This window comes from Ailuropoda melanoleuca, chromosome 1, assembly GCF_002007445.2.
Source record: "Ailuropoda melanoleuca isolate Jingjing chromosome 1, ASM200744v2, whole genome shotgun sequence".
Classification (NCBI taxonomy): domain Eukaryota; kingdom Metazoa; phylum Chordata; class Mammalia; order Carnivora; family Ursidae; genus Ailuropoda; species Ailuropoda melanoleuca.
Window position 1 is genome coordinate 25,833,244 of NC_048218.1, and position 22,278 is coordinate 25,855,521.

Genomic DNA, 22,278 nt, shown 5'->3' on the forward strand with positions numbered 1-22,278 from the left:
TAAGCACAGTATAAAGAATTTCTCTCCCCAAAATGTAAAACTATTGAATAACAGTTAACAGAATTTCCTTTTCTAGAGGAGCTGTCAAAATAAATAAATTTCCTAAGGAAAAATGACAGCATGATTTGGCACTCAGACACATTAACGTGCCCACCACCACAACGTATGCCAATTTTAAGATGCTTTTATTTAGGCTTGCAAATTTGTCCTCAGTTTTACCTTTTTTTTTTTTACCAATCCCACTTACTATATATTGAAGAATGCTAGAGGTTTATACCTAGAAAATATGATATAAATCTAAATCAAATCCAATATTTTGGCAGCAATAAATTTGTGTCAACATGAAGATACAATAATAATAAATCAAGACCAAGCACCATTGAACATTATCCATAGTACATCAACTATGCATATATGACCCTAGAGAAAGAAGCAGAGTCAAAACACTTTTCTGGAAAAAGCAGAATCATGAGATTATAGGCTCAACAGACACCATGACAAAAGAGAGAATCTCTTCTTATTATGGGCAAATTGGATTCTAAAAAGTTATTCTTAATTGCATTTAACAACTCCAAATTAACACTGTAAGACTGAGGTCTTCTCTAGTACACAGCGAGGAAAGCTGGTTTTGTCAAACAACTGAAAATAGAAATAGTTTCATACTGGTAAAGGGAAACAAAGGACAAGACAGAGCAATAGACTTTGAGTATGTGTGATTTGCGAAGAAAAGGCATAATGGCTCTACTAGCATCAAATTTGCATGTTAACCATCAGCTTAATCAGGGGTCAGCAAAGTATGACCTGTGGGTCAAGGCCAGTCTAGTCCACAGCCTATTTTCAGTAAATAAAGTTTTCTTAGAACAGAGCCATGTTACCTGTAGTTGCTTTTGCTATACAATGGTGTCCCACAAAGTTTAAAACATTTACTATCTGATCTTTTGCAGAAAAAGTTGACAGACCCCTGAACTACAGTCAAAGCATCATGATACACACACAAGTCATCTTCACCACCACCAATGAGAGTGCCAATACTTTAAGCTTTCTTTTGAATATCTCCATCATAAACTGAAAGATAAAGTGAAGATGTGTGCGTGCATGTGTCCATGTTCCCCACGATCACCATATGAGGCAGATATTATTTCCCCTTTTTTCCACCATGGAAACTGAGCCACTGAGGAATAAGCAATTTGCCAAAGGTAAAACAGTCAGTAAATGGCAGAGCCAAACTTCAAACTAGCTTCAGAGTCTATGATCTTGATCCCTATCCTATATTGCATATTATTCTCCTTTTGCACTAAAGAAAAATGAGGTTCAAAGAAATTGAATATGTTGCTCAGTACCAAGTGACATTAAGTACCAAGTAGTAAAGCTAGACTTCAAACCCAAATCCAACACACCTTCCATTTTTCCACATAATTATCCCACTATATTATCCCTAAGGAGATAAAGAATTGGAAAGGGTTAGGGAAAAATAATAATGTTAGAGTTGGACAAGTATACCTATGAGAAAAGATCATTTGGTCCTAAGAAACAAATGATGTGGTTAATATTAAAAAAGAAGGCCTAGAGTGACATGGCCTCTCTAACTAATAATGCAATGAATAGAATACAATAATTTTTAAAAACATAGCCTTTAATTTAACATAAGGCAAATATACAGTCTAATGAGTACCTCTGAGACTATAGGTAGGATTATGCCTAGAATACAATGGTGACAAATCAGCAAACAAAAATAAAGCACAAATTAGATTTTATAGAAGTAATGTAGAAGAAGGATTGGAATTATAATATTTACCTATGAAAAGACAGACAAGATGATAAGATTTTTGGTAAGAAGAACATAAGTGACATAATGGTGAGAACAAATTACAGTTTATCCAGTGACAGGATTTATATGGTGCTTTCCTTTTTTTTTTTTTTTTTTAAGATTTTATTTATTTACTTGACAGAGATAGAGACAGCCAGAGAGAGAGGGAACACAAGCAGGGGGAGTGGGAGAGGAAGAAGCAGGCTCATAGCAGAGGAGCCTGATGTGGGGCTCAATCCCAGAATGCTGGGATCACGCCCTGAGCCGAAGGCAGATGCTTAAGGACTGTGCCACCCAGGCGCCCCTATATGGAGCTTTCCTAATACTGAAGATCAAAATGTCCCAGAGGCAAGATACAGTAGTGATAGAGGCTTTCACACATGTGAATATCTATTAAAGTCCAAATTATGCTAAAAGAGAAATCATTTTTGCTTGCCTTTGTTACACAGGATAGCATTTCCACAACCAACATTCACTATATGTCAGGCCTTGCTTTTAATTTACTTGTAGAGACACATATCTTAGCCATTAGGATAAACACTACAAAAAAGTCAGAGGAAAGATTTATAGGACCCCATGGCAAAATTTTGCAGATTACTAAATAACTGAATCAGTAGTTGAATAAAAAATGCTACTCAGTGGAAATGGAATTGCCTTAGCCCACAGCCTTGGCTCAAATGATTCCTGCCCTGTGAGAAACTAATTTCGGAACATGTGGGCTGCCGTACCCAAATCACAAGGTGCTGCTACTCCTCCTCCTAATAGGAACCATACTTTCGGAAAGACTGCAAACATCCCAAGCAGACAGTGCAGAGCCTTCCTTGCTGTATAATCTTGGGTGAATCTTTTAACCCCTGTGAGTCTATTTTCTCATTTTTAATTGGGATAATGGCAGGTCTTGAGTAGAAACATATTAACATATAATATACAACCATATTCCCTAGCACCCAAAAAATGGTCAGATAGAAATTGGATGACATATATCTGCGGTTCTACAAAAAGAAAATTAGATGGGAAACCAACTAGATTCTAACTTTCAGAATCCATGATCCTTCATTATCATGTTGATTTATTTTATTTAACAAACACACATATATCATTAATTCGGTGCCAGGCTCTCTTCAAGCACTTTTACAGACATTTACTCATTTAATCCTCATTAATATTTGCTACATGTATTGCATTTTACATTCTGATGCTTGACTATTATAACTACGTCCACTCTGGCTACTATAGACAAGAAACTACCCACTGGTTACAAATGCACTGAGTTTCTAAATGCAAAGGATGAAACAGCTTTGGAACCTATATAAAGTTTTAGTAACCTTCTTAATACTAAAGGGGATTGGGGGTGGGATTTTTTCACCAGTTGAAAACGGACACAATATAACATGTACACTGTCAGACACTATAGTCTAATAAATAAGTCCCTGGGTTGAAAGTTAGGACCTCAAATGCCGTATCATCCACTGAATCACAGAATTACATCACATCTAAGTGAACACATACTGGATAGGAACAGTTAATTTAACATTTTATTAATGGCCAATGTGCTTGGTCTCATAATTAGTCTTATGAGTTGTACAGAAATACAGCTGGGGAATAAGAATCTATAATCTATGGTAAAAAAAAAACAACTCCCAGTTTGGAGTGGCTTAACACAACAAAGATTTACTTCTTGCTCATGTCATAGTGAGCAAGTGGTTTTCCTCCACTTTTTACAAAGCAGAGATCTCCTTCCTTCCATCTTGCAACTCTATATGAAATCCTCTGCTTACTGCTTTGCAGATGACAGAGATCATTGAAAATTTACCCTGTTTCACTTAACTCCCTCAGATTGGAAGTGACCATCATCCCCTGGATTAACATAAGGCTTTTGTCATAGGACTCCAACCTCTCTACAGAGGATGCTGGAAAATGTTGGAGAGCATGTGGGGCATTTGATTAGCATTAATGATCTCTTTCAGAAGAGGTGAATGACTATGGGCAAGAATATAAGGAGCGCATGCTAGATTCAAGACCAGAATTCAGGCCTTCTAGCTACCAGTTTGATGTTCCCTCCAGATAATAAGTAGGGTTAACAAACCAAAGTCTCCAAAGCCATTGAAATTAGCAAAGGGACAGTTACTTCTCATTATAAAAGCTTGCATTTTATTGTGATTCCTTAAAGGAAAAAATAGTTTCTTCAGCCAATACAGAAATATATAGCCTTAATTAGCTTTCTAGGGAGGTTAACAAAACCAGCCTATATTTCACTGTTTCCCATTATTCAGAAGCTCTATTCCAAAAGCTGTTGTACTAATGCTCTCGTTGAAAAGATTTTATCAAAGGCAAAATCCAGACTATCCCTTTTTTTGATATCCCATCCTCTCCAATTGAGAGTCTTAGAGCTAAGAATCTCGGGTGAGTAGGATGGACCGATGCTGAGCTACAAAGTACAAAGATTTCTCAGAGGTATTTGAAAAAAGGCTTGTGAAACTTTCTAGGCTAAGATGTTTGATTTTTAAGATCCTTTCTTTAAAACCAGGATGAAGGAATAAATCCCATTGTGTTTTGGTGGCTGCCTGCTTCCTCTCAAGCATTCTTGGCTTTGGTGGTTGGTACCAGTAGCCAGAGAAGCAATTCAGTCTACTGGACATTTTAAGAAACTGTGGTTATCCAAAATCTGGGTTCTAATAAAATCCTGAGTTGATCCCACGACTTAGCCAAACCTTTCCTTTTTTTTTTTTTAATTTTTATTTTTTTAGAGTAAAGCTTGTTACATAACTCCAACCAAGAAATAAAAGAAGACTGGAAGATAGCGTGCTGTTGCTTTTCAATTCAATATACTGGTATGTTGGGAAGATCTTTCTACCTTTAGAAAACCCAGGTTCTGCATCCTGTCATTAATCCAGCCAGGAAGATAAATGGTAAGAGCATACCTGTGGTGAATAGCATCAACACCTATTCCATTTTCCCCCAGTCAGTCACTAGAGCATTTTCTTTCTCTTGATGATCATAGCAACTCTTGAGTTTATGATACACTAGTAAAATGTTGGTCACGACCTTCTTGTTCCTTTTCTTTCAAGACAAGGAAATCCAATACAAACTGAGCCTTTCATGTTCAAGTTTATATTTCTCTGTATGTGAACGGAAATATATCAATCTATCTTCTGATGGATATGCTAAAATCTATCATACGTGTTCATTTTCTGAATAACATGTTTCCATTTTTATGAAAGAAGTACCATCACTTACTTTTACTAATCTGAGATTGATTGCATTATCAGTTCAGTAACTCTAGGATGTGCTGCTAATGAGAACTTGAACTGATAAATCTTTTATTGCACTACATTGTACTTCTTTACTTGCCTTTCTATTTAACAACACTGAATTAAAAAAAAAAAAAAGACTGAATTTAAAGTCAAAGCCCATGTCTTATTCATCTTGGAATTTCTTGTCCCTAGGACCGTGAGCTCTTAACAAGTATCTGGAAAATAAAACAAGAAGCCCTCAATATTCTTTAATGGATTAATGTGTAGTTCTTGGTCTGTAGAGAAAATAATATCTATTCACTTAGAAGTAGCAGTAAAATATTAAATAAACATGTTACCAGCTTAATTAGTTTTACTTCCTTCAAGACAAATTTAAAAGTTACAAGGTCAAAAATAATTACAAAATTGACATGATATCACACTAGAAATATAAATCATGCATAATTCTAGGCTAGCCAAACTAAACTAAACTAATAGAATATTCAAGGTGGAAAGAAACGTTGAAATCTTCTAGTTCTTTCCATTTGAGGAAAGTAAAACCTAGAAAGGAGAAGAGTCCAAAAACAGAACATGAATTCATGGCAGAATTTGGGCAGTCTGGACATGAAATCAGTGCTTTTTCCCCCCTGTTCTATTTATTTAAATATAATGAAATATTTAAAGACTTTATTCACATGCATGCCAGATGTCATTAATTTTAATTTATGTTACCACATAAGGTATTAATAAACAACTCAACAAAAATATTTGAGGAGGCTGTTGATATTTAAATCTTGGAATGCAATACTTCAAGAGTTCAATTTAAAAAAAAAAACTTGTATATATGAAATATTTGCAAGTTAGAATTACGGAATTGGAAGACCCTTATGCAAGAGGTGATCTGCTCTTGGATCTTGGCTTCGGGGTAATAAATGTTAAATTCTCTTATATTTTTGAACAAATTCATTTGCAAATTCTAAATTCTATAGACATTGTTTATGAGCAGAATATTCATATACTCATTAACTTCTCCATGTAATGCTGGGAATATTAAAGAACATTATGATAACGTCCTTAAGTTCAGATGTCCAATTTTTATACATGTGTCCTAAATTTATAACTGCAACATTTTTGGCATAACCTTAAACAGATGGTGGGATATTTGGTGATGCCTCTGGGAGAAAATCATTGTTATGTTAAGGCAGGGAATTATGAATCCAAAAAGAAATTTACATTTTCTATCACCAATAGCACTACTTTTGAGTTTGATTTTTATTTGTCTTTATTGCCCTACACAGAATTTTTAAAAATAAAATTTTAGGAGACCAAAGGACTTTGTTCAGGATGAAATAAATATTTGGAAAATGTAAAAGAACTTACACCTGAGATTTTTCTCTAAGGACTAAGGACCACATTTCTCTTTTTTATACCAAATAATATAGTTATAACCTTAGGGTGTGCTGTTTCTTCTTCCATCTCAAATGAATAATATACATTACTTTTAACTAATATCCAGAGATATTATACTTGACGATTATTTTCTAGGTAATAAAAGACTTACAACTTAAGTAAATGGTCCCATTTAGACACAGTATTACATGATCTATGATCATGTAATATTGAAATAAAGTCCTTTATAAAGTGCATGAATTAAAATATTCCCTAAGCTCACTAGAATAGCTGCTTATTTTTAAATCAAATTGCTTTCCACAATATGCAGTTAAATATAAAATATTTTATATTTATATATATTTATATTTATATTTATATTATTTCTATTTATATTAAAATATTTATAAATATATAAAATATTAAAAATAAATATAAATATACAGTTATATAATTAAATATACTTTGTTATTGCTAAGCATATGGAGTGATTTTCATTTTGCCATCCTAGAATATAAGCTGATCAATATTCAAAAACATAACATGAAACAGTTCAATATACAATTATCTCACTCTATGTATCCTAATTAAAAATTTTCTGAAATTATCTTTGAGTTGATATTTGTTCCAGTAAAAAAAAAAAAAAAATTCTACACAAAAGAATTATTTTCTAACTTGAGAAACCCACATTTTTCATGAAAGTCACTGGCTTGTCTCAAGGTTTAATTGAAACCAAATGAAGTCTAGTAAAACTAATCAAAACCAAACAAACCCTTGGGCTGCATGAAGGACTTACAGCTAGCAGGTTTCACCTCGAGTTACATTTCTTCAAGACTTGGTTAGAGCACTCTAAAATCAAATTTAAAATGTTGCCATGCCATGTGAACTAGACATAAAATATTCTCCCAGGAGTTCTATGTATGGTTAAATTACAAATGCAACCTTATGACCTACAGAATTACACTATGACCATCAAGAAAGGCAGAAAATGCTGAATCAATTCATAGAAAGTAATTGATGGTAAAGAATTAACCTAAGACATTAAAACTTACCTCATGTGCTATATTTATTTCACTCATTAAACAGAAATTTCAGGAACTCTCCCAAATGTCAATACATAATTTGCATAAATCATTCCACAGGAGTTGAAATCTCTAAAGTAATGAAGGGGAGAGATACACAGCAGTAAGAATTAGGGGGAAAAACAATCTAGGGATCTTGTGTGGACTACCAGATCTGAACCTGAATAGTCATGCGACTTTAAACTTTTCATACGTGAGTTTTCTTGCAACAGAATGAGAGTAATAATTTCAACTCTTAACATACACTTTTCTCTGATGTAGTCATGTCAGAATGATGCAAATGGAAGTTATTCTGAAAGCAAAAAGCAGATATTAGCAAACATCTGGAAAGTAAGGAATAGAAAAGATGATTACTTGCAAATTACTGCTTCGCAATAAGTATGCCTTTTTGCATTTGCAGCTATACAAAGACCTGATAGAGAAAAAATGACCTCAGCTTTGCTGTATAAGAGTACCTGTATTTTGATGTGTTTTATTTCATATTAAACCATATGAAATTAATTGTTTCTCTAAAGAATGCATGTCTTAAGTGAATACCTATTCAATGTTTCAGCAGATAGAATACTAAGTAGTATGACCATATGCTGAATAGAATACAAATGCCATATATAAAAGTGATTTAAAATATTTGGTATTACAATACTGAATAGGTCCAAAGACCATTTTTTATTCTATGTACTTTCGCTCCTGCCAAGTTACTTTTAAAATTATAGGGTGTTAAAAAAACAAATAGACATAAAATAGAACAGAACTGTCCTAAGGGAAAATTTCTTTTCAGACAGTTAGATAACCTGCATTTCTTAGAAAGAAAAAGAGCAAAGAAATACAATTGAGACATATAGTTATTACCAATAATTTGGTGTTGTGCTTTATTGAACTTTCAATTATATACTTCTTGTTATAATTTTAAACTGCTGACAATCTAAATAATTTGATAATATATCCGATCACTTTCTTGTATTAGTGAGTTAGTATTTAGTAATTTAATTTTTAGCAACTTAGAATACTGCCATTAGCCAATTTTCACTCTGCGTACCTTATGGCAAAACAGATTTTTAACAGTTACCTTTCAATTTCTAATCCCTTACATAAATTTAAAATTATTAAACAGTCTCTCCAATAATGTACCTGACAAACCTAGCTGCATGTGCTTTTAAATGTTCTCTGCCTTTACGGTAAGCATTAAGCAAGAGAAAGAGAAAGCAAAAACCTCTAAATGTTTACCTGGGAATAATAACTTAAGACTTATTTATCCTTTTACATGTGTGCAGAATATTGACTTACTTAACAGCGTCATTTGATCTTAAGTGAGCAGATTTCATAAGTTAATGTCTTTTCTAAATTCATTGTTATCAGTGGAACTAGGCTTACTCTCGAATGTATATGGGGGAAGGAAAATGGTAACGTACTCTCTCTTCTTTACTCCAATGACCACTTCAATAGATGTGAAATTGCACAGAAGCTGAAGACTATCTAGAACGTCTGCTTCCACTGAAGATGTACTAGTTAATTCAGACCTGTCTTTTAGTTGAGAATGAAAAATAGCTAGATAAAATATTAAAAAGAAAGCTTCTTTACTGCGTCAAAAAGTTATAAATTCATGAAGAATTACTGGGCTGAGATCCGGGGAAAGGATGGGAACTCATAAAACCAAACCCAGCATTGAAGGCTGCTTTTGTACTGGAGCTACTTCAACCACTTAGCAGCCTGCTAAGAGATAAAAATACAAAACCCGGAGTGCAAGGTTCCAAAAGGTTTGGGCTATATTGGGCTTAGAAGCACTCCCTATATCAGATTGCAACCCCAAAGGGCTGCTCCCTAGGAGTACAGGTGAACCAGAAATAAACCAACCATTAAATACACCTGCAGCTCAGCTGTACATTATCAAGAGCCTATAAAATGGTTTTTGTTTTTTTTTTTTTTTTAAATATTTTATTTATTTATTTGACAGAGATAGAGACAGCCAGCGAGAGAGGGAACACAAGCAGGGGGAGTGGGAGAGGAAGAAGCAGGCTCATAGCAGCGGAGCCTGATGTGGGGCTCGAACCCATAACGCCGGGATCACGCCCTGAGCCGAAGGCAGACGCTTAACCGCTGTGCCACCCAGGCGCCCCGTGAGAGCCTATAAAATGTTAAGCCTTGAAGTTGGAAGAGGGAATCTAGGATTTCTTGCACCTCTAGACATGTAACAAAAGTAAACCAAAATTCTCTGTGTAGAAAGGTAATTATATACTGGGCTTGGAAACTTTTCTACAATGTTTTTTCGAATACAATGTCTCGTGTACAAAGATAACTAGGTACCCAAAAGAAAGACACCATTTGCAAAACCCAATGGAAACAGACCTGTGGAGACTTTACATATTGGAATTACCAGACTTTGATTGTAAAATAACCATATTTAGAATTTTTAAGAAGATAAAAGCCAAGGGGCGCCTGGGTGGCACAGTGGTTAAGTGTCTGCCTTCAGCTCAGGGCATGATCCCGGCATTATGGGATCGAGCCCCACATCAGGCTCCTCCGCTGTGAGCCTGCTTCTTCCTCTCCCACTCCCCCTGCTTGTGTTCCCTCTATCGCTGGCTGTCTCTATCTCTGTCGAATAAATAAATAAAATCTTCACAAAAAAAAAGAGGATAAAAGCCAAGCTGGAAAAATGCAACAGAGTATTCTCAAGTGATAACAAAATATTTGCAAAAGAGCTAAACAGGCTGTATAGAACTGAAAAGCATAAAAACCGAAATAAGAAACTTAATGTGTTTAAGAGCAAATTAGACCCAACTGAAGAAACTATTTGTGAACTGGAAGATAAGTTAGAAGAAACCATTAAGAATAAAGTACAGAGAAACAAAAAGATTATATCATTGGAGCAAAGAGGTTATATTTAAGGATACATTAAGAAAATGTAATATTTAATTGGAATTTCACAAAGAAAGAGAATGAGGCATAAGCAATATTTGAAGAAACAGTGGCTGAGAATTTTCCAGAATTGAAAATATCAGTGTATAAATTTAAAAATGGAGTGAAACCCAAGCAGGATAAAAAGCAGACAGATCAAGGAAAATTCAGAAAACCACAAAGAACAAATCAGAGAGAGAGAGGGAGAATGAGAGAGAAAAGGTAAGTTATTTTCCAAGGATTAATGGCTGACTTAACTGGAAGCCAGAAAACATTAAAATGTTTTTCTTTAATGTATTGAAATGAAGAAGTTTCAACTGAAGACTTAATATCTAATAAAAATATTTTAAGAAAAGGGGTGCCTGGGTGGCACAGCGGTTAAGTGTCTGCCTTCGGCTCAGGGCGTGATCCCGGCGTTATGGGATCGAGCCCCACATCAGGCTCCTCCACTGGCAGCCTGCTTCTTCCTCTCCCACTCCCCCTGCTTGTGTTCCTTCTCTCGCTGGCTGTCTCTATCTCTGTCAAATAAATAAATAAAATCTTTAAAAAAATTATTTTAAGAATGAAGGTGAAAGGGATATTTCAAACAAAAACTAAGAGACTTTACAACCAACCACCTATATTCTGAATGATATAATTCAGTCATAAGGAAAATAATCCCAAATGAAAGCAAGGAGGGAGAAAGCACAAGGAAAAGTATGGAAATATGGGTAATTCTTTTTTTTTAATTTAAATTTTGTTAGTTAACATATAGTGCAATAGTGGTTTCTGGAGTAGAATTCAGTGATTCATCACTTACGTACAACACCCAGTGCTGATCACAAGTGCCCTCTTTAATACTCATTGCCCATCTAGCCCATCCTCCACCCATTTGCCTCCATCAACCTTCAGTTTGTTCTCTATCCTTAAGGGCCACTAATGGTTTTTTTCCTCTCTCCTTTTTTTCTTTTCCCCCTTCCCATATGTTCATCTGCTTTCTTTCTTAAATTTGGAAATGTGGGTGATTATAATTGAACACAGACCCTATAAAACAATAATAAAGGTGCAATGTAGTTTATAAAAATATATGGAATTAAAATAGTCCTACCTCATACTATATAAAACAATCAATTCCAAATTAATTATATACATCAATTCAAAAGACAAAAAAAATCAAGATTCTAAAAGATACAGAATACAAGACCTCAGAGTAAGAAAAAGCTACTTAAACAATACAAAAAATGTACCAACCATTAATTAAAGATTGATAAACTTGACTACATTAAAATTAAAAATTTTAAATTAAGAAACATTTGCCAGGAGACAGACTTATGAAAGGAAAAAGGCAAGGCTGCAAGAAGGCATCAAATGAGTTTGTAATTCATATAACTGACAGGGCTCATCTGTGCAATATATAATGAATTGTTACAAATCCAAAGGCAAGTCAGGCAACCTAACTTTGTGAAAAGGAGAGGGGACTTGAATAAGCATTTTAAAAACAGGATATCCAGATAGTTGCTAAGCATACTGAAAGCATACTTAACTTCACTAATAATGGGAAAATTTCTCATTAAAAACACAACGAGATACTACACCCACCAACACAGCACACTGGCTAGCATGTAAAGCAACAGGGAGTCTCACACACAAATAGTTGGGTATCATTTAATAAAGAGGAAGATCACTATGAATAACATTCCACTCCTACTTCTAGGTAAATATCCCCAAAATTATATGCATATGTGGAACAAGAGTCTTCTGTAAGAATGTTTGTACCATTATTTCAAATATACAGAAGCTAAAATATGCATGAATAGTATAATTAACATTCATTGTAGTACCTTACAGCCATGAAAATGAACTAACTATAGCTACCCACAGGAATATAGATGAATCTCATAAACATAATATTGAAGGAAATAAGCCAGGCACAAAAGAAACTTGAAAAACAGACAAAAGTAACTTTTGGTGTTAGGAGTCAGGATAGTGGTTAACACTGGGGTTAGGGTGGAGGCAGAGGTAATGACTAATGGGGACCTAAGGAGATCTTCTGGGTTATGTCTTTTTTTCTGTTTTGGTTTTTCGTTTTTTGTGTTTTTTTTTTTTTTAAGATTTATTTATTTATTTTAGAGAGGGAGCGAGCTATTGCTTGGGGTTTGGAAAGAGGGGGAAGGGGAGGGAGAGGGACAAGCAGAGTCTACACTGAGCAGCGGAGCCCAGTGCTGGCCCACTGCAAGTCAGATCATGACCTGAGCCAAACCAAAAGTCCCACACTGAACTGACTGAGCCCCCGAGGCACCCTTTTTTCTGGGTTCTTGGTTTGTTTGTTTACGTAAGTGATGATTACTAAGGTATGTTCATTTTATAATAATTCATTGATCTATACTATAATGATGTGTTTTTCTGTATGTGTATTTTATTTCACTAGTCAGTAAACATACACACACACACACACAGATACCATAGATATATATAATTAAAATGTTAAAATGCATGGCAGCAATAACTCAAAGAAGAGTCCAGAACTTTTTGTCCTTATCAGTGAGAGCTAACAAATATTTAAGATATATATATTTCCAATATTATATAAATTCTTCTGGAAATTAGACAAAAAGTATATTCTACATCTTATTTTTATGCCTAGAATACCATGATATAAAACTAGAAAAAGAAAATGTGAAAATAAAATTTAGGTTGCTCTCATTCATGAATACAGATGTAAAAATTCAAAACAAAACCTCTACAAACTAAGACCAGGAATATATAACATGCAAAATATATCATGACCAAGTTAGGTCTATCCAAGGTATATAATACTGGCTTACACTGGAAAATCAAAATTTCCACAAACATGATACTTAATGCTAAATCTAGAACAATAAGCAAAACACAAAGATAGACATTATTACCCTTCTTGTTCAATATGTCAGTATTGACAACTGTTGACATTTGCAGATGATATATTTTTTTAATATAGAAAATGGAAATAATTTGTAAATTGTTGGAATTAATGAGTTTAGCAAGGTCATGCTCTACAAAATCAGCATACCAAAATCTTTTGGTTTTAACTATCAGCCATTAAAAAATATTTTTATAAGGTACAACTTATGATAGCATCAAAAATATTAGGCAGCAAAGAATAAATCTCAGAAAAAATGGGCAGTAATTCTATGGAGCAAATGATAAAACTTTACTGAGAGAAATTAAAGATCTATAGAAAGGAAGAGCTATATCATGTTCATGAATTGGAAGACTCATAAGTAAGTCAATGCTTCACAAATTGATTTATAGATTCACTATATTACCAACCAAAATCACAACAGAACTTTCAACTATTCAGTGGATTCTAAAATGGAAATGGAAATTTAAAAGGTCATGAATAGATAAACACTCTTACATGAAAATAAAACACAGGAGGTTTGCTTAACTAATATTAAAATTTACCATAAAATATATTAATATTTAGACACTGTGATATTAGCACAGGGAATAACACAAAGATGAACAAAAAACAATTAAAGATCCTATAAACAGACCACTATATACAGGGATCATTTATTGGGCTGTCCTGCATAATAATAGGAAAGGAATATTTTCTCCAAGTATATAGCTGGGACAATTTTTAATACTTAAAGTAATACTTTGGAATTTTTTGTTTCCTAATGAAAATAGTCCTTATCAAATCTCCTTAGCAAATATCTATATTTCAACATGTTCTATTTCCTAAAACAGCTCTTTCATTGTGCTGTTAAACTTAGGTAAATACCTTAACCTATAATGCTGTCAACAAAAATTAATTATTTTATTTCAAAGGATAGAAAGTTTGGAAAATCGTGATGATGCTATCTGGTATACATTATTGCTATAAAAGTATTTATTGTTAAAATAAGGTACTTTTAGGTACAGCCTTAAAATGGTTCAATAATTATACAACTATTTCAAAAATGATTTTGTCTTTTACCCACTGCTTAGATTCTTATCAAAGAAGAGTTGCATTTAAAAACAACATCTTTTTTTCTAATACCTAATGGCCATTATAAGGCAATCTGAAATAATGCCTCACAGTTACTTTAAAAAAATTTTTTAATACTTTTTTAATGAAACTTTGTAATGAAATTCCATTAAATTATTAATGGTACTATTCATTTTTATTAAGGATAAAATATACTAAGCATGAAAGTGGGCATGTAGGTATTAGATACATTTTGAAGAAATGTGTTTTCATTATATTAATTTTAAAATGCACACTTGCTATCTCAGAAGCTAGCAGTTTCAAATGGAATATATAAATTTTTAAAAATATATAAAATACATTGTATACTACATATAAATAAATATTACATACATACAAACTTTTATTTCAGCATCATCATTCTTTTTCTCTAAAATAAGTTATCATATCCAAAGTTAAAAATTCAGTAAATCTTGCAAACTTACCAGGGAAGCAAGCTTCTCTCTCATTTTGTATGAACTAAGACAGAATGTGGACTTTTACTTTCTAGTTTACACATTTCTATATTTTTAATTCTTTAGGTAAGTTTTGCTTTTATATTTATAAACATAAAATATATTGATTTATAAATAATACAAAATAGGTTGATTATAAATATTATTTTTATGTATCTAATTATTAATTAAAATATCTCCATGTAACTATATAACAAGATAATAAATAATTCTACTGAAAAATATTGGAAATTTATAAGTCAAATATTATTTGAATTATAACAAAAAATTTGCTAAGGAGTTGTTGATATTTGAAGTGGTCACTGAAAATATAATGCCCTACTTTTAGGAAAGAAATACTGTTAGAGCTCTCTTCACATTACAGAATTAGCACAGAAATCTGCTTCCAATTAAAAGAACTGTGGGAGAACCCAGCTGTATTTGGGACTTGGCAAATGTATTAAACTGTGCTCCAAATGCTTTGGTTTCAGTAAATCCTATAAAGTATTTTCTCATGTCTTTTCCTCATCTTTAAAACACATGTACAGAGCATGGATCTGCAGCTTCTTTCTCTCTCCAGTTTCAATGATTAGAAAAAAGTTTTAATATTCAATGTCTTTAATATTTTTATCTCTCAAATACACAAATAGTGAAAAAGAATATTCATGAGGTCACCTGTGTAAACTAAAGGATTTATATCCTGGTTGCTAGAGTGTTTTAAAAATGATTCACTTTTGATTGGAACCAAGAAACTAGGTTTTGCCAAAGGCTGATGGCACTCAGGCTTGGAGTGGTTTGGATTTAGTTGGAAATATAAAAGCCAAGCAAGCAAAGAGGTTGTTTCAGGATAGTTTTAAAGTTCCCACAACTGCTTCTCATGACCTGCGCACCAACATTTCAAAAACTAGGGTTCCAAAGCAACTTTGTTATGGGGAGAAAATTTTCTAGGGACATTAAGTCAAATTTAGAAAATACAAACATTACATGGGGTTTTGAACTAGGAATGAATAGAATGGTATGGAAAACCACTGAAATTAATCTAGAGGATATTTAAAAAATGATAGCATGATAGATATCTTCAGAGGTTATATGGTCTATTTCACCCTTTAAATAGATCAGTATGTTTCTCTTTCATTAACTCAGTAACACTTCTTCCATGTTCAATCCTTAGTCTCAGAAAGTTCTAGAAAAACAACATGAAAAGTACAAATGGACATCAGAGTACAAATGGTCACACTTCCTAGATTTAAAAGACCATCTATAAGAGAAAGTGATGTATTTTCTTCCTTGAGATACATAGGGGAGTAAAATAATACAATTACCACCAACTCACTGTGTGCCAGGAACTATCCAAAGCGTTTGCATACATTAATGTATTGAGTCCTTTCAACAACTATGAGAGAAGATACTACTATTATCAACATTTTACACACAGGGAAAATGAGATACAGAGAAATTATGTAAAAATTAAATAGGTTATATAGCTATCACATTGCATATCTAGGATTCAAACCCAAGCAGAAATCCTTGACAAACAGTGCATTTAACAGTTCAGGGCATTCTATGATAGGGAGCATGACAAAATAGTTTAAACACTAAGTTTAAATGCTAAGACATAGTTTAATGCTAAGATTTTCACTTATTAAACACTGAGACCTCCAGGATATAATACATCATAACTTCAGTTTTCTCACATGTATACTACCAACTATGGCATTGAACTATTCAAATTCTAAAAGGATATAAGTTCCTGGTACATTTTAAATATACAATACATAGCAGTTCCCACTGATAGAAATTTTTCACCAGCTTATGTTTCACAGTTCAATTTTAAAAGAATACAGGATTCCTGGTTAAACCTGAAATAGTGAACATGCTTTTCAGCTCTGTCTTTAAAAATTCCATTACAATGTCTATGAAAGAGTTCTTTAAAAGAGAGGAGGATTGTCCAGGAGAACAAAAGACTGGAGAGGAGAAAGTAGCAGATTTCAATTAAAGAAGGAATCTGTTTCAAAAGAATGTGGGCAAGTGGTGAAAGAAAACATACAGGAGAGACCTGAAATCTAATATCTGAAAGCATAAGAAAGCCAAAGCAAGTCAGCATGCACTGTATACCAAGAAGAGCCCCTAAAATATAAGACACCACAAACTCTGAAGACAGAGAGCAGGTGAAATAAAAAATAGGAGGACTTGGTTGAATGTGTGAGAAGTTAGATTCCTAGATGCCCCTTCTACCTCTACACAATCAAGTGATGAACTCCCACCAAATTCCTCTAAAAGTATGGAGAGTTGTTCCATAACAAGGCTGAACTAAAACACTTAGACTCAGAGAAACACACACTGGGGAAGGTCTGGTAGCCACTGGAAAGCAGATTAAATAAAATTTTATGTGCCGGACAGTGAGACAAGGCCCCCACCCTACCATGACCAAACTCAGTCCCTACTAGGCTTTGACAGAAGTGGCAGCCTTGCTTACACCCTCAGGAGGGAAAAGAAAATCTAGGGATTCATTTATTTAAACACAGCTAACTCTCAACAAAATTGATACATCCTTGCCCAATTCTAAATTAAAGCTCTTAGCTTAGCCAATATTGCCAGCTGAAAAGCTGGTAACTCTGTTTTATGCCATGGTAATCATTTGGTAAAAGTTAAAAGGCAAACTGTGATTATTGATTCTATAACATTAGGATAGTGCTGACAGAAGTTTCATATAGAAACCAAAAAATGGTGGGAAATTTCTATATCTGTGCTGTTCAATGCAACAGCAATTAACCATGTATGACTACTGAGCACTTGAAATGCACTACAACAACTGAGGTACTGAATATTAAATTTCGTTTAATTTTCATTAATCTACAGTTAAACAACTACATACACTTAGTAGCTACCTTATTGGACAATACAGCTCTAGAGAAAAGTCATTAGAAAAGTTAAAATGGTAGCAGTCCCTTGCCACTCTAAAAAAGGCCTAAGAGATATAAACTTAGCAAGAGTTACTCCTCTTAAAAGAAGATGAAGAAGAGAATAGAGCTTTTCTAAAAATTTGTCTCTTTAAGTCTGTTAACTTCAATTTATATTGATGGAAGATAATTCAACTTGGGCCTCATTCACTTTGGAAAAGCGAACAGCTTTTATAACAAACAGCAGGAGATAATAGAGGCCCTCACGTCTCTATCAGTCGTGTCCCAATGTATTTTGGGCAAGAAGGATCAATTTAAAAGATTGTTCTTTCTCCCTTATTAAGGTTGCTTCAGACAACTTCAAAGAAGCTTTCATTAAGTTGATCTTTTGATGTGCTACATATATCTCTCACATGTTTATTGGATTTCATTTTTAAATTCCTTTTTTTTCTCCATGATGTGTTTGGGTGTTGACTTGTCTTCTAGTTTACTATCCTTTCATTTTTTTTACTGTTAAAACCATTTATTGATATTTTAATGTCATATATTGATATTTTAATTTTATTTTTCAACTCTAGAATATCCATTTGAGTATTTTCATAAATAGCAATTCTGTATTAAAATTCTACATCCTTGCCTTTTATTTCTACTTTTCCTCAGTTGTCATTAACATTTTAATTATAATTAAAGTTACTGCCAATATGTAAATTATTATGCATCTACTTGGATTATCTTTTCTTTCTCTTTATATTTTTCTGCCCCTTTACATGTTTAGTAATTTTTATGATATGTTGAAAATTGTGATGAAGGAACCACAGAATCTCTAAATAATGTTATCTTCCATCAGAAAGGGTTTGGCCCTCTCCTTTGTTAGACACATTTAATGAGGGACTGGTGACCTCAACCACTTAGGGATTGAAATCTTTCAGGGTTGGATTGAAGTTTTGGTAAGACTCAGTTTACCTGTTGGTTAGCCCCTGCTCCTAAGGCATGGTCTCCCCAGGTTTTTGGCAGAAAGTCTGGCAAATATCCTTTCTTAATCCCTCAAAGACTTGGGAGATCAAGCTCTGCTGTTACAGGTTTCAAGGTCAGTTCTTCAGCTGCTTAACCTTCAAATCCTGGCACTTCTATTCAGGGGGAGATTAACTGTGTGTTTGAGTAAATTACCCTCTTTCTTTGGTGATTTTTGTTTTCTTAATCTCCACAAGGCTGCAGGAAATTTCACTCTGACTTTTTTGACTTAGCTCCTCAACCTCTTGAGTAGTCCCTGAACTCAGCCATGTGTTAAGAGTTCTCTCAAGTTTATAGTTCATCACTCTAGCTTTCCAAGATACCTGAAAGCTTTGTTGATTTCTTTTTTCCTAGTAGTAGCCCTCTACTTGGACTGAGTTGATTCTCTGCCCTCATTCAGAATTGACCAGTGCCTTAGGGAGTTAAAACCACCTGATGATCTTCAGATCATTTCAGAATGGGTCTACCCTCTCGATATCTAGTCCTTATTGTTCTATTATACCTTTACAAATATTATTTTTGCAATTTATCTTCCTTTTTCTGATAGCTATAATGCCAGCTGTGGATCAGGGCCCACATAGGAACAATGAATGAACAGGAGATTTCAGGCTTAAAATCTACAGTGAGATGAAACCTCTGCTTGCACTTACTTGCACATGGATTTGACTGAGACTATTACATTTTTATGTAAATTGTCTTTTCTAAAAAACCACAAGGGAGATTCACAAAAAGGCTGTGACTTTTCAACTGTCAAAGCAACCTCAAGGTCACCAGATCTATGCTAGTAGGAAATGGACTGTGAAATCTGTATTTTTCCAAAGGAGAACATACATTCCAACACTCACTTAAGACATGGCCATGAGGAATAATGGATAAAAAAACAAAAAACTTCTCAGATGGAAAAATCTAGGAGCCATGAAGGATAATAGATAAAAATAATTACCCCCAGAAAGCAAAATAGTTGTGATCAATTTAGGAAGATCTAACAATTCTTGCTTAGCAGGATTTGATAACTTCAATGAACTAGTAACATTATGTAGTCATGGATTTTCTGAAAAAGGAAATTTTATTGTACTATTCTGTCCCATTGTGTAAGAGTTTGTACGTAGAGTCAGGAAACAGGTAATTAATAACTCTTCCTTTAGTTTATGTGCTTCTGGATCACAATTTGCTTTATATCACCCAATGAAAAGAATTAAGCACCCTTTGAGCTTGATCAAGTAATTAAAAAAAGACTTTATATCATTTCATATGGGGTGGAAAAACTATATTTTAAATATACCAAAACAAAACAAAAACAAAAACAAAAAACCATGGCTCATGGGTATATGGGTGATCAGGCTATGAGAGAATGGTATTTGTCAACCAACATCCACTCTCTCATTCTGCTTTTAGTAACAGAACCCCTAAATATTTAACTGAATGTATACCTGCTAGGAGAAATCATGTAAGTAAGTAACAGCCTCCAAAATGTGAACCAAAATGGTGTGAAATGTGAGCAGAAAAGTACACAGCCTTGAAAGGAAGCCTTTTGTCTTCAACTTCTTCCTCCTTTTCCTTGTGCCAGTATAGAAGTAAGCCAGTTTTGTCTATGCAGACAAGAGAAACATTCAAGGGAGTGATAAAGTAGAAACACAAAAGAAACTTGGAACGCTGAATGACCTCAACGAGCAGAGCATCTCTGTCTATCCCCTTTCTGCAGCCCCCTCCCCTGCCCCTCAAGCCCACAACCACAACAGATTGTCATCTTGGACTTTTACTGGAGAAAGACATAAAGTTTCTGTCTTGTTTAAGCCACTGCCCATTTGGTCTCTGTTAAAGCACTGAAACCAATATTCTACTTAATATATAAGCTTTGTAAAATTATATGCTTTTAAAAAATATGTGCAATTACAATTTATTATTTTGATAAAAGCTGAAATTATATTTTACAAGAAAAAAATTCTAACCTGAAAAAATCTTGAATACATCAAGTATTTCTAAATTATATATAATTACCTTAGTGTTATTTTGCTAAAGCTAAATAACATTTTTAAGTTCTGTTTATAGAGACATAATTCAAAAAGGACTTTCACATATGTCTACTTAAATGTGCTTAGTATCATTTATTAAAAATTATGATATTCGTGGCCATAGTCAAGATTGATAATCTTGAGAGAATTCCCTATTGTGGAATATCTAAGCTCCAACTGCCCTCAAAGGTAATATGATGTTAGTGGAAAGAGTGAATGTCTTGGAAGTCAAAGGAACCAGGCAGGTTCTAACTCCACCCACCTCATTCTCTTCAGCAGTGTGCCCAAAGGCAAGTCACAGATTCTCTTTGAACCTCAGGGTCCTCATCTATATTTTGAAGATAATAGTTGCCTATCATTTTTTAATGTCAGTCACGTTCAAATGAAATAATATATATGAAAGTAATTTGCAAGTGTTGTAAATCAAACATTAAAAGCCTTAGAAAATAAGTGAATAGTAACTCAATAGATGATGAGTCTAACTTTTACAACAAGTTACTTCTAGTGTAGAATGAGGGATAATCTGCAGCACAAGAACAAGAAGAAGCAGTCAATAAAGCTAGCTCTAAGGGTAAAAACTAGGTAATGTCTAAATTCAGATAAAAAGCAAAAACTTTTTAAATGCATATATTACAAATAACATTAAGCTACATGGAGTTAAACAGCATTTGTTTCTCAAAATAACATGAATAAGACATTATAATAAATTTCACTGAATATCAAATATATTGCAGAATTTGGAACTTGCTGGAAAAACACCATCACTCTCCTGAAAATTTTTGATCTAAGGTTTAGAGGAAGGTCTTTTCCCAGCAGTTCCTTCTGTCTCTGAATAAATCATGGATACTTTCATGAACCGCTTCTCATCTCACAAATAGTCAGGCTCTGCATGCTGACTCAAGTCTTGAATTTCCCAGGGCAGGAATGACCACTCCCGCTTCCCCTCTGCTCTTCTCTCCCATCCCACAGCTTATAAAAGCTGGTAATTCTATTGTGATAAATTCCTTTTAAATGGATAAACAGGCATCCTTTCACCTGTTGACTCTATTCTCACATTCTCCTAACATTCTCCAGCTTAGTGAGAGACCATGTCCAGTGTTTGATGCTGAAAGGCTAAGACCAAAATGGCTGGTAAAATTTTCTTCTTAATGGGTATTGCAGAGTGATCTGAAGGGATATCCTAGTTTCTTTTAGAAGGAAGGATAAGAAAGGGACTGGAATTGGTTTACACTCCCTTGATTCTTTCTTTTCTTCCCTCAATATTTCTTGTTTTCAATTTTGACAGCAGAGCTCTAGTAGGTACTTAATAACTTCTGATAAAGATAATTGCAAAATAAGAATCTGTTAGGAACCAACCATCTTGCAGCTAAAACTGTGCCATTTAGCTAGTCAGGGTAACACTGGAGTTAGTTAATTCCAGTAGATTTTTCCCTTTCACTATGAAATAAATGAAATATGATGAAATAAATAAAAAACATATATGAGCATAGAGAGAAAAACACAGCTTTAGAATGGTGGCAATTATTA

At 33.8% G+C, this 22,278-nt stretch overlaps 1 protein-coding gene across 1 annotated transcript in view; it reads right to left on the reverse strand.

Annotated features, from left to right (window-relative positions):
* Window positions 1-7,493: 7,493 nt before the first annotated feature.
* Window positions 7,494-22,278, reverse strand: part of LOC117801753 — a 179,565-nt gene continuing 164,780 nt past the window's right edge. The window contains exon 5 of the mRNA XM_034657233.1: window positions 7,494-7,583. Coding sequence (XP_034513124.1) covers window positions 7,561-7,583 — 23 coding nt within the window. The 3' untranslated portion in view covers window positions 7,494-7,560. The remainder of the gene's footprint in view (window positions 7,584-22,278) is intronic.